The sequence below is a fragment of the Staurois parvus genome, unplaced genomic scaffold (assembly GCF_062004578.1).
Source record: "Staurois parvus isolate SC_StPar_1 unplaced genomic scaffold, SC_StPar_1.0 ptg000636l, whole genome shotgun sequence".
NCBI lineage: Eukaryota > Metazoa > Chordata > Amphibia > Anura > Ranidae > Staurois > Staurois parvus.
The window spans coordinates 1,265,726-1,279,950 of NW_028318432.1; the positions used below are offsets into that span (position 1 = coordinate 1,265,726).

A 14,225-nucleotide genomic window follows, 5' to 3' on the forward strand; every position below is an offset into this window, starting at 1 on the left:
TCCCTTAACCCCTAAATCCAATTTCTCCAATGAAGAAGTCAGTATTTCTCTATTACTTCTCCAGTATTGTGATTCCACCCCCTTAATTTCCTTAAGCTTCACCAATAGCTTCCCATTCCTGGGTGGATGACAACGTTTCCAGGATAGACAAGGAAATAAATAATGTGTGTTTGCTTGTTAACCGTTCACAATATTGCCTGGCATCAATGAGGTAAAGAAGTTTCTGATTTAGTAGACAAGGTACATAAAACTGATTAGCTCATATCAGCATCTGGGCTGCCCAGAGGTAACTGCCCCTACACAGTGTTTAGCTTGCATATTTGCATTGTGAAGAACAAACAGAACAAATTTAGCATTTAGATCCTTGAAAGTTACAGCAAAACAGTGAGGATGCCTAAACGAGTCATGTGGCTCCATCCATTCCAGCTCCCTTTACTGTACATGCTGACAAAGAGTGAGATATACAGGTGTGACTGGGCCTCTCTGTTATTGGTTCCTGCTATTCTCTGGTGATGCCGTATGAGCTGCAATTGTAAGTTAATAGAACTGCTGATATTGAGAAAGATCCTGTCACTGCCATCTGGCAAGTGAGTTTAATACAGATACATGTTGAGAATAATATAGAATGTGTTTCTTTATTTTATCTTTGCATTGCACTGTGTATGTTCTGATCATTTGTTAAGGTAGAACTACAACGTGTAGCCAGACTGAGCATTGTTTATATTATTTGGGTTCATTAGAATGCTTCTAAGGTTCCTAGGACATTGTTTTTTTCTGCTTGCCAGTGTTGATTATTCACCAGTGAACACTGAGTTGATCACTGATGGGATTATGCTAGTGATTTTGGCTGCAGAAGAGAATACAAATTTGGGGTGACCTTCTAAAAGGGCCTTTGCCTGGTAATGATGTAAGTGTAGCAAGGTCCAGTCCATTCTTTCCTGGCTGCAGTCTGAGGATTTAGTTCCAGAAGGGTCTATTCTTTGCCTCCCAGGCCTTTTGTCTGGAGGAGGAAACTAGAGTCAAGAAAGGGTGATTGTCCTTCCAGCTTCTTCTCTGGGATTAGCGTGTCCTAAACTGGCCTGTGGCAGAGACCTGAAGAGTGCTAACCTGGTCTGTGCAAGAGATCAAATAAACTGAAATACAGCCACTTGTCTAGGCCTACAAAATCTATATTTGCCCATGACAGAGGCATACAGAGTTTTACAGTTGACCTGTGACAGAGGTCAAAAGATATTGGTAGTAAGTAGCTTGTATGGTCCCAAAGAGTTCTGTGAGAGGTTTACAGAGTGGAGAGAATATTGCTGCCATTTTTAGTTATCCTTGAACCAAGTAACAGGCCAGGGTCCTACTTTTTTCCATAGAGTAAGGGCTGGAAGTCAATGTGATTTCAGGGTTCTTCTGAGTTACAAGTGCTCAGAGACCTCAACTTATGACGCTGAACTAATACAGGCACAGGTGTCCTTTTATGACACAGAGAATAGCTGCGATTCAACGGATCTCAGCTATTCTCTGGTCATTCACAGTTTATAACACTCAGGAGATCATGTCAGCCCTTCTCTGGAGATCTGTGTTCTCCCTCCAGATTCTCCAGCCCAGAGCTGGAGAATCAGAGGGACTGAAAACTAAGCAGAGATAGTTTACCTCTGCTTAGTAAACTGATCTTTTACTATAATCTCGAGAGATTATAGTAAAATGAGCCGTTTTTCAGAGTTTGTAGACCGTTCTCCAGCGTTTGGAGACCGTTCTCCCTTCGTTCGGAGAACTGCTTCATAAACTGCATTCACAGGAGAACTGTGTTCTCCGAGAATGCCGGAGAACTGAGCAGCGATCTATTACCGCTGGTTCACAAATGGACACCACAGTCTCTAGAGGGGAGCTCTGTTCATCAAGACAAGCCACAGTGTCCATAGGCTTCTAGTTTCCCCCCACACATATTACAGGGTCCCAAGTTACCAAGGCAGAGCCTATGAGTGTAAAACACAACACTCACCTGAACCTTTCTCTAGAATTAGGGCAGACTCCGGGCACACCATCCTTCACTGTATAGACAGAGCCTACTTCAGTGCTATACAGCTTTCTCTATCTCCTTTGCAGGCCACAGACATAAGAATGTCCAGGGAGGTTTTGTTGAAGGAAACTTTAGCTGTACTCCAGAAAAGATTAACGTTCCTTCTGGTATTAAACAGAAACTACTCCATCGCTGTGTCTTAAATTTGATTTCCCAGTAAAACAAATATTTTCCTCTTTCAAGGTGACTCAGGTGGTCACTCAGGTGGTTACTTAGGCTCTCCTATAGTGGTTAATTTTAACTATCTTCTTGAAGTAAAGCTTCCAATAGGAGGATGTGTCACAGTTTATTTTGCCAAACCATTTTAAAGGGAATCTCTATCCGCTTACTCCGTGGACTGGTTCCCTTTACTTATTTATAAGATAAACTCAGGTGCCTAAAATGACAGGGCTGTTACCTGGAAATGGCAAGTGAGCCAAAATAGCGCAAGAAAAGAATTTGGGATCAGAAGTCTATACGTAATAGGAAGACAAGAGAGCCCATTAAAAATCCAGCAGCTTCTACAGAAGTTATTGATACACATTCTCAGACAACTGTAGATAATTATATGCTGTATGTATATCATATTGGCTCGTTCAGAAACAAAAGGTTTTTGTTTTTTTTTTGTGAATTGATTGTTCTGCAATTTTAGCTCCATTTTACTTTTAGGATAGTAGAGTGCCACAGTAAATCCTTCATCTGCTTCCTGAAATTCATTAAGGAATCTATTCCAGCTGATGGTGATTTGGACAGATTTATTTCAGACAGGAAGTTTGCTCTAGTTTCTTTGTTATTCTGTAGAATGGTTCCTGGTCATCACTGAAAAACTTTAACATGGTTTAAGCAACCAGACAGCAGCATAAAAAGGCACTCAAATGACTTATAGCTAAATTATTTCTTTAAACGGGCTGTGTAGGCAAAATGAAAAGATTGAACATTGTTAACCTGATGTCCAGAGATGTGTTATTCATTGATCCGTGTCTGTTTATAAAGCTAGTTTTACACCTGTAGAGTATAGTTGTTTTAAAAATGTTGTTTTCAGAATGTTTGCTCAATTATCTAGAAGTTAAAGGGGGAAATCTGATAATCAGTTTTGACCAAAGTGAGCAAAAAAATTCAAAGGACAAGAATGGCGAATTTTGGTTGAATATTATGGGAATTAACACAGTTCTAATAGTTGCTCCCAGACAAGAAAAATCATAACTAGTCTTATGCACATGCACTTATCAAAATTACTCTGCAAGTAGAACATTTGCGCTTTTTAAAAATCAAGATAGTGACATAGTACTCAAATGAGAAGTTGTTCAAAATTTGTCGACTCCTTGAAGTAATCATTTAATGGTTGGACAAAGTTTATTTATAATTTCTCATTTAGATGTTCAAATGAAATTCTACAGGTGTAAGGTCATGTTAAATTTCACACAGCTGTCTACAACTGTCAGTAATTGAGCTTGCATCCTGGACCAAAGTAATTATGTAAAAATATCCTTATCTGGAATTCTTATTTAAAGACATTGGTTAATAAATGAGGATTTAATCCAATAAAGCTGTGGCCTTGTCTTTTCAATTCAAATTGTCTTGAGTATTACTTGGATAGTGCTTAAATTGTTATATAATTGGATTACCGCCAACTAGGCCAGTGGTTGTAAGCTGCCATTATTCTCTCATACTGAACAAAGGTCTGATTGCTTGATATGTATTTCCTCAGACATCACTCTTTAACCACCTCCCGCCCGCCAGTAATATGTAATTTGACGGATGCAAGGCGGTTCTCTCGTTCTGGGAGGACGTCATATGACGTCCTCCCATTCTAACCGCACATGCACGGCTCCCGGAGCATGAAGCGCGGCGATTGGCTCACCGATCCACGGAAAGAGCTGAAGATGTCGGCTCGGTCATATGATCAGCTGTGTCCAATCACAGCTGATCACATGTAAACAGGGAAATGAAATGCTGGTTATCTGCATTTCTCTCCTCTCGAGCTGTCACACTGACAGCTCAAGAGGAGAGGAGAGCCGGTAATCGGCATTCCACGGAGGGGACATGTACACTGATCATCAGAGCACTGATGATCAGTGTGCCCTGATGATCAGTGTAGCCACAGCAGTGCCACCTGTCAGTATCCATCAGTGCCAGCTGTCAGTGCTCATCAGTGCCACGTGCCAGTGCCCATCAGTGCCACATCAGTGCCACATTTCAGTGCCTACTAGTGCACATCAATGCCACATATCAGTGCCCATCTGAGCTGCCTTTCAGTGTCACCCATCAGTGCCAATCAGTGCCACCTATCAGCGCTGCCAATCAGTGCCACCTATCAGTGCCGCCTATCAGTGCCCGTCAGTGCCGCCTATCAGTGCCAGTCAGTGCCGCCTAACAGTGCCAGTCAGTGCCAGTCAGTGCGGCCTATCAGTGCCAGTCAGTGCCGCCTATCAGTGCCATATATCAGTGCTGCCTTTCGGTGCCCATCAGTGATGCCTGTCAATGCCCATCAGTGCCACCTACCAGTGCCTCCTCATCAGTGCCCATCAGTGCTACCTATCAGTGTAGCCTATCAGTGCCCATCACTGCAGCCTCATTAGCGCACATCAGTGAAGGAGAAAAATCACTTATTTACAAACTTTTATAACATAAACTGAAAAAAAATTATCAGTGGTTTTTGGTTTGTTTAAGAAAAAAGAAAAAACCCAGAGGTGATTAAATACCACCAAAATAAAACTCTATCTGTCACAAAAAAATTATAAAAATTTCATATGGGTACAGTGTTGCATGACTGCGCAATTGTCATTCAAAGTGCAACAGCACTGAAAGATGGAAATTGGCCTGGGCAGGAAGGGGGTATAAGTGCCCTGTAGGCTTGTGGTTAATATTCCTTGATAAATGTTTGTATCCATTGAACTTCTCCCTCATAAGTAACTCTGTCATACCTTTTGTCCACAGAAATATTTACTTTAAAAGGAAATGCTGATGGTCAGCCCTGTGTCTTCCCATTCAAGTTTGACTCCAAGTGGTATGCAGACTGTACCATGGATGGAAGAACTGATGGTGGTCTCTGGTGCTCTACAACAGCGGATTATGATAAGGAAAAGATGTGGGGATTTTGTCCAAGTGCATGTAAGTGTCGTGTTTGGTTTTCCCAATAATATGTTGTGGGTTTAACAAAACTCCATACCTAACTCTACATTAGCAAAAGAGTTGTGATGTAAAGGCCAAAAATTTACAGGTATTATGTGTATATTATGTGATTCTGTTTGAAGAATGGGTATATGTTTTCCAGTAGACATGTGCGTTTTGTTTCATTACAATTCATTTTTCGGATGAAAATTTATTTTTCTGAGATTTGGTTTGTAGACAAATCTCCAAATGGACATAGTAATAAATGTCAACAAATCTGAAAAACAATAATGAAATGTATTTGTTTCATTCACAGGATGTCACATGATGAAATAATAGTTTGGGCTTATAGGGAAATGGATTAAATTTTTGAATTAATTTTGATAATCGCGATTCACATAACAAATTTATCCGATATAAAGTTGATATTTTCCAATCAGCTCATGCCATTTCTCTTGGTGGGTTGGACTAGCGTCTGAAAAATTGAATTGATTCGATAATATATTGCATATATAGCAATCTTCTGTAAAAACTGCTAAATTTTCAAATGAACTGGACCAACGAATATATGAAACAAATGCCAAAGATATGAAATGAATTCTGAAAACAAATTGTTTCAACATAACAAAAAAGATTAAACTACAAAATTCTTCAATTAATGCATCCGAAACAAAACAAGAATTTCTGGCATGCATAGTATGTCTATTTTCCAGCATTCACTCCATTAAAATATACCAAACTTGTATTTCCTTGTATTTCCTGATTAAAGGGGAGTCATATCAAAAAGTAAGCAATCTTGCATTGCTTTATAAGATCTTGGTTCTGAGAGTTCTGAGAGGCTAAGCCGCCTACTGGTAAGGCATCTGGGTGGATCTCAGCCAGGGACGGACTGACCATTTGGAAACTTGGGCACTGCTCGAGAGCCCGGGGTCAGTAGGGGGCCCCATGAGATGCCCCTGGTACCTTTTTCATAGGCTTTTTCGAGTTTGGGCAAGGACACAGGGGCCCCATGATCCCTATTGCCCGGGGGCCCCATGAGTTGTCAGTCCGCCCCTGATCTCAGCATTAAAATCAGGATCCCTCCAGAGTCTGGAGCGGCTCAGTGATATCAGCCAACAGCTTACATGTACTTGGACAGCTGCCAGCTGAATACGGGTCACAGGGGTGCAGAACTAAGTGCACTCATGTGACCCACAGTAAAGGTATGGCCAGTGTTTAATGTTTAGTCTGTAGAAAAGTTATAAAGTCCACAAACTATGGTATATATCTGAAAATTGATCCACCTGATGTACTGATGGCCTATCTCATTTCTTGAGGCCAAAAAATGTCAGGACAGTACAGATATCCTGCAAATGACCCCTTTTGAGAAAGTAGACAGTACGATGTACTTAGTAAGAGGCATGGTGAGTTTTTGAAGTCATCATTTTTTTCTTTACATACTGTCACCAGTGCAGTACAGCATCCAGTGGCAGACTGACCATTTGGAAACTCGGGCACTGCCCGAGGGCCCGGGGTCAGTAGGGGGCCCCATGAGATGCTCCTGGTACCTTTTTCATAGGCTTTTTTGAGTTTGGGCAAGGACACAGGGGCCCCATGATCCCCTATTGCCCGGGGGCCCCATGAGTTGTCAGTCCACCCCTGACAGCATGATTACATAACTCTTGTGGCGGTGATCAGAGATAGTGATTGGTGACTGTATGAGAAAAAAAACGGAATATTTATTTTCTTACATTTTTGTCTTTTTTTCATTCTTTTTTTAACTCAACTAAGAGCATCATAAAGTTTGTTCTGGGAGGATGTCATATGAACGAAAGTCCCGCTGGGCCGTGATGTGGGTAACATGTGATCTGTCAGACTTTTTCTGCTCATCAGCTATCCTTATTGTTAGTGTATTTTATTTGTGGCCCAAGATCACGGCACAAGATCACCACAAGATGGTAGGTGGGTGGAGCCTGAGCATGGCGGCACGGGAGAGTGTAGTTTAAACACTCCTCGCAGCCTCCCCCCGTGTATCCTCCCTGAGATGTCCCTTCTACCCTGAGAGGTCCCGTATACCGTGCCTGGTGGTATCGGAGCGTGGGCGAGGTGTTTGCGGAGCCGGAGAGGGGTCTCGGAGGCAGCGTGACGGCGAGTTCAGGGTGAGAAGTCTGGTCTCCTGATCCCCGGGTGAATACTGTGACAGCCCCGGATGAAGAGCAGGGTTGCCTAGGTGACGGCGGCACAGCTGAGCAGACACGTGGGCTGACGCGGAGGAGCTCGGGGAGTGGGGGAAAATGCCGGCGTCCCGGCGTTCACGGCAGTCGGGTGAATGAAGGAAGGGGAAAAGCCGGCACCCCCCCCTTGCAGATTTCAGAATATACACCACAAACTATAAGCTCCATAGCTATATCCAGACCCACACCATCGTCTCCATAGAGTCGGCATACACCCTCCATACATCCTCCATACCTTAACAACGTATCCACATTGTCTTCATAATACGTGCATATCTATACCAGCATTGCTATAGTGCCTCCATATTACTTCCATACCTATATTTCCATCCTCAGACTGATTCCACACTACTCTGATTGCTCTTATACCAATATCTCCATACCAACACCTCTATTTCATCTCCAACCATAGTATTATTTTTAAATCCAGAAGAATACGGAAAGGAAAACAAGGTTTAAAGAGACATTCACAAGATCCCCACCAAGAGAAGTTAGGAGAGGCCGATAATTCCAACGAGGAGGGTGAGTGATTAATGGGGCCTCTCTGCAGGTCTCTTTGATCTTCTTTTACATAACTCTCCATATACACTGGATATATTTGCTGGATTTTGTGCACTGGATTTCCCTGTGTGTGTAATAAGACACTATATATATATATAGTAGCTAAGTGGAAATAAGGAAAAAGTGGCCCTTTGGTGAGGGCCAGGGAAAACTGAAAATGAAAGGTAAAAATACTAAAGGGAGCGGGCCTAAGAACATCCAAACCGGCACGATTAAGAAGTATGTGTCACAGGGAAATGTTACCCCAGAAAAATCTCAGGGAATAAATGACAAAAGTGATCTGGAAATAAGTATGGATAATAGTCCGAGACTTTCCCTGGGCCCAGTATACAATAATCAAACGGAAAGTATTGAACCGAGAGAGTTGGAAAGAGATATGCAATTACCGAATAAAAAAGAAATGGCGGAGATGTTTAAAGGTCTGGAAAATTCAATAAAGCAAGAGATGGGGATGATCCGGGAAGATCTGGGACAATTGTTAACTAGGGTGGAGGAAATGGAGGAGAAGGTACAAGCCCAAGCTCAGATCATCCCAAAATTGGAGAAATGGATAATTGAAGATAGAAAAGAACATAACAGATTGCTCTATAGGATGGAAGAACAAGAAAATAGAGAAAGGAGAAATAATATAAGAGTAAGAGGAGTTCCAGAACTAACACAGGGGGAAGATCTAAAAGAGCTATCTGGTAAAATTTTGAACTCCATAATGGATAAATCGGATGAGGAGATGTTTAAACTGGATGAAGTATATAGGATTGGGAAGTATCAACAAGGAAAAGAAATAGAAAGACCAAGGGATATAATCGTTAAATTCCATAACTATGGAGACAGAGAAGAGATATGGAAAAAGATAAAAGGAAGAACAAATATTACATATGGAGGGAAAAATATCCAAATTTATGCAGATTTGACAGCAGAGACCCTGAGAAGGAAGAGATCATTGAAACCCCTACTGGAAGAGATGAAAAAACGAAGTGTGAAATATAGATGGGGACGTGACTTAAGTTTAATTGGGTGGAGGGATGGAACTACAGCTATCTTAAGATTCCCGGAGGATATGGAAGAATTTTGTAATAAATTCGGACTGCAGAGACAAGTGATACCTGGCTGGGAAGTGGAGGAGGGAGAGCGGGACATTTGTGGATTAGGAGAGTGGCAGTGGGTTAAAAAGGGAAATAGAGAATTAATAGATAAGGGGACATTGGGGAGGAGGGGGGGGAGGTAAGCGGCCATGGGCAGAGCTGAACCCATTTAGAGGGATCAAAAGTGGAATATGATCCAAAGGCACAAAAGGCCTGGGGGGGGGTGGGGAGGGGGAAGGGAGGGGGGGAGGAGTTGGCAGGGGGGGAGGGCTGGGGAGGGGGGGGGTTGGGGAGAGGTGAGGGGGGTAGGAAAATGGATGATAAGGGTAATACTCTGCAGGATAGAGAGAGGTATTAAAAGCAAGTGTAAAGAGAAGGAGGATAGTTGTGAGATCTCTAGTTAAAAGGGAAAAAAGAAGGGTATAAAAAGGATGGAAGATTTACAAATCATTACTTATAATGTAAAAGGGTTAAATTGTCCTGGGAAGAGATTTAGGTTAGTTAAAGAATTACACCATCAAGCAGTTTCGGTGGTTTTTTTGCAGGAGACACATTTTGAGATAGAGTCTAAGGTGAAATTGAAGTCTAGAGATTACCCAACATGGTATTATGCAGATTCCCCGATTAAGAGAGCTAAAGGGGTGGCAATAGGGTTCAGAAAAAATGTAAGATTTGAACTGAAAGATAGGAAAGTGGACCCAGAGGGGAGATATTTGTTTCTGAAGGGTAAAATACAAGAGGTGGAGTGCACAGTAGCTAATATATATTGTCCAAATAAAAAACCAGAGGAGTACTTGAAGGGTGTGTTAAAAAAGTTGATGGATTTTAAAGAGGGGTGTATAATAGTGGCGGGAGATTTTAATTTTTGTATGGATCCACAAAATGATACAACCTCTAATGTGCAGCGAGAGGGGAGTAGATCTTTGAGACTGTTAAAAAAGGTGATCCATGAATGCCAATTGGTAGATGCATGGAGAATCTTGCATATGAAAGATAGAGACTACACATTCTTCTCAAATGCACATCAGATGTACTCAAGGTTGGATTATGTATTGATAGAACATCACCTCATAGACTCAATGGTTAAAGCAGATATAGGAGTAATGACTCTCTCGGATCATGCCCCTGTTGTATTGAGGATGGGATGGGGTAAGAGGAGAACAGAAGGGGTAGGTTGGAGGCTGAATGAAGCGCTTCTCAAGGACAAGGATATTGCACAGAGGATCGGAAAGGAAATTGAGAGATTCTTTAGAGAGAATGAGACTGAGGATGTGTCTAAGGCAACAGTATGGGAGGCTCACAAGTCATATATAAGAGGAATTTTGATTGCAATTGGGGCAAGAAAGAAAAGAGAAAGAAGAAAAAAAATTAGTGGGTTCTTAAAAGATATAGCGGAGCTAGAACAGATACATAAAAACAGAATGCTAAAAGAAATCAAGCAGGAAATAATAAAAAAGAAAGAGGAACTGGAAACTCTGATGGAAGAGGAGAGAAGGAGAGTGTATAATAAAGTGCTAAGTGAAAACTATAAATGGGGAGATAGGCCGGGAAAATATCTGATGAGAACCTTAAGGAAAAAAAAAAATAGGAATTATATAGATAAAATGAAAAGCCCCAAGGGAGAATTGGTTCACTCAAATAAAGAGATCGCAAAGATGTTTGTAGAATATTACAGGAAATTGTATAACATCACCCCATACGATGAAGTAAAAAATATGGAAAAGGTAAAAAGGGAAAAAAGGAAGATGTATCTAAAAAACGCGGGATTACCGAAAATAAAAGAAGACCAACTAAAGTCCCTTGAAGCAGAGATTACACAAGAAGAGATAAAGGTAGTAGTAAAAAGTATGGAGATGGGGAAGAGTCCAGGACCAGATGGTTATACAGTAGGGTACTATAAAAAATTTAGTGAAATATTAAACCCCAAATTGGAAAAATATATGAACGCCCTGGGGGGAGAGATGGATATGAGAGGAGAATCTTTACAGGCTCATGTGGTACTGTTACATAAAGAAGGGAAAGACGCCTCGCAATGTTCGAGTTATAGGCCCATTTCACTGTTGATTTTAGACACTAAGATATATGCAAAAGTCCTAGCGAATAGGTTGAAGGAGTTTATGCCTGAATGGATACATGGAGATCAGGTGGGCTTTGTCCCAGGTAGAGAGGGCAGGGACAATGGGCTGAGATCCCTGATGCTGATACAGAGAAGTAAAAAAGGGGAGGTACCGGTGGTGGCCCTTTCAATTGACGCCGAAAAGGCCTTTGATAGAGTAGACTGGGGCTTCATGATGGACACCTTAGAAAACCTGGGAATTGGAGGTAGAATGAGGGAATGGATTGGAAAACTGTACAGTAAACCCTCTGCAGTGGTAATAGTAAATGGGGAAAAAACAGAGCCCATCGGGATGTCAAATGGAACAAGGCAGGGATGCCCTTTGTCCCCCTTATTATACGTTTTGTCACTAGAGCCCCTTTTATCAACAATAAGGAAAAACGGAGACATAAAGGGAATCCAGATAGGAAATGTAGAACATAAACTGGCAGCATTCGCTGATGACCTGCTGTTTTATGTGGGGAATCCCAGGACAACACTCCCAAATCTAATGAAACTGCTGAAGGAATATGGAGAACTATCAAACTTAAAAATCAACCCAACAAAAACTGAGATTTTAAATATAAACATCCCAAAGAGTGAACAAGAAAAAATACAAGAAGAATTTCCCTTTATTTGGAAAGAAAGAGATATAAAATATTTGGGTGTAAGACTTAGCGCGTCGTATAAAAACTTGTACAAGCTAAACTATATTTCTTTATTAAATGAAGTAAAGGGGGAATTAAAAGCATTAGAAAGAGGAATCCCATCGTGGTTAGGTCGTATAAACTTGGTAAAAATGATAATTGTACCAAAAATTATATACAGATTCCAAATGATACCAATTAAACTCCCAGAAGCTTTTTTTAATGTAATAAAAAGAATGATAACGGGATATATCTGGAGGAAGAAAAAACCAAGGGTGTCCCATGCAATACTAAGTAGAGATAAAGAGAAGGGTGGTTTGGGAGCTCCGGATATAAAGAGATATTACAAAGCAGTATTATTAGGGAGAATTTTTGATTGGACGTTTAATTTAGAGGTGAAAAGTTGGGTAAAAATAGAGAATACACTTAGTGGAACTAATTTGAATAGAATAATATGGCTACCGACACAATATAGAGGATTGAAGGAAGATTTAAGTTTGTACACTGTAAATGTATTAAGGGAATGGGATAAAGTACACAAATATATGAAATGGGAATTTAATTCTATACTTATGCCACTAAAAAACACAGAATTTTTTCCACCAGGTAGAGAAGAGATAACAGGTAGATGGCTTATAAAGGAGGATGTCCAACTCAGAGATATAATGGGGGATGGGAAACTGAAGACCTTTAAAGAGTTGGAAAAGGAAAAGGGAAATATATTCACCAGATTAGATGAGTGGCGCTATCATCAATTAAAATGTTTTTGGGGAAACCTCCCAAAGCCCCTGAGAACGAAAAAGGATTGGAATGTGTTTGAAAGGTTGTTGGATTCACGGGGTGATGGGAAACATGGAGTAGCTAAAGTATATAGAATTCTCACAGATTTAGACACAAACACTAAACCATTGCACATTGTGAATTGGGAAAGAGATATGGGGGTGGTGTTAGATGAAGGAAAACAGAAGAAAGTAAATAGATTAGTTCACGAAAACGTAAGTTTGAGGGATGTAGAATTAAATTACAAATGTTTGACAAGATGGCACATTGTTCCGAGTGTGGAGGGTAAGATAAGTGTAGAGAAATCACAGTGGTGTTGGCGAGAGTGTGGGGAAGTGGGGACAGTTTTCCATATTTGGTGGGAATGTCCAAAGATTCAAATATTCTGGAAAAAAATAATATATTTAATAGAGACCATCACTGAAGTAAACATCGGGTTAGACCCTGGGTTGTGCTTGCTACACAGTTCAGAGATATCAGTTAGTATGTATAAGAAATTAGGCTTAGGGTACTATCTGAACGCAGCTAAAAGTCTGATCCCCAAATACTGGAAGAAAAAAGAAATACCGAAAGAGGAGGAGTGGATAGAGAGAGTAAATTGGACTAGGGAGATGGAGAAGACATATTATCTACAGGAAGATAAGTTGGAGATATATCTCTTGAAATGGGAAAAATGGGAAAATTTCGTAATAAGTATGAGAAAGTGAAGAGTAGAATGTTATAGAGAAAAATTGGGTAGGGTATGCTTGCTTTGGATACAAGTCAAGGAAATGCAGAGTGGGGGGGGGGGGAGGGAGTCAAGGTTTTAAGAGGGAGGAAATTGAAACAATAAGAAAAAATCGTATATTTTATGATGAGTGAGATGAAGTTGTTTATTGTTACTTATGTGAAAAATACTAATAAATATTTAAATAAAAAAAAAAAAAAAAAAAAAAGACAATTCCTCTTCTTCCAATGTGGCCCAGATTAGTCAAAAGGTTGGACACCCCTGATGTACAGAGAATATTTTTCATAACTCTATACCTAAATATACACGTACATATTCATACTTACAATATATACATCAGTTATAAGCAGTACTATGCAAGGGTATCCAAAACCATCTTTGGAGGGGGGTACTGCTGGAGACATACACAGACTATGTGGACCCTATATTTCTTAGCAGGAACTGGAAAAACATACTAAGATTACAATCAATTGCATAGTATACTTATTTACCCTAAACTACATAAAACTTTAATTGGGTGAAACTAACCTCCTTATGTGCCATATATTCAGTTCAAAAGACACCACAGTATTTTTTATTATTGTAAATTTTTATTAAAGGCCAAAGCCCATTTTTCCAGAACAAGGTTACAGCAACACTTTAGGTGTGAACGTTGCAGTGAAAGAAATCCACAATCAATGTAAAAGAGAACAGAAACAAAAGACATATGAACATAATTAGACAGCATGGTAAACTGTACATTACAAAAACACAAGACAGCATAAACCTGAACATTGTTGGGTTACAGTAATTGCCACAATATTTTTTAAATACACGTGGTAGTTACAAAGAGATCGCCTTTCTCCTATAGCATCTTGTTTCTGTGGGTACCTTACAATCTAGTGATCACTTACTTAGTGATTCCTTTTATAAATTGAGGGAAGCTGTATGTGTCTGTAACTCAATGCAGTGCTGTAATAGCA

The 14,225-nt window shown here is 40.4% G+C and overlaps 1 protein-coding gene across 1 annotated transcript in view; it reads left to right on the top strand.

Annotated features, from left to right (window-relative positions):
* Positions 1 to 14,225, top strand: part of LOC149449092 (macrophage mannose receptor 1-like) — a 155,581-nt gene that overhangs the window by 17,107 nt on the left and 124,249 nt on the right. Inside the window, exon 3 of the mRNA XM_089693714.1 lies at positions 4,985 to 5,158. Within this exon, the coding sequence (XP_089549840.1) occupies positions 4,985 to 5,158 (174 nt within the window). The remainder of the gene's footprint in view (positions 1 to 4,984; positions 5,159 to 14,225) is intronic.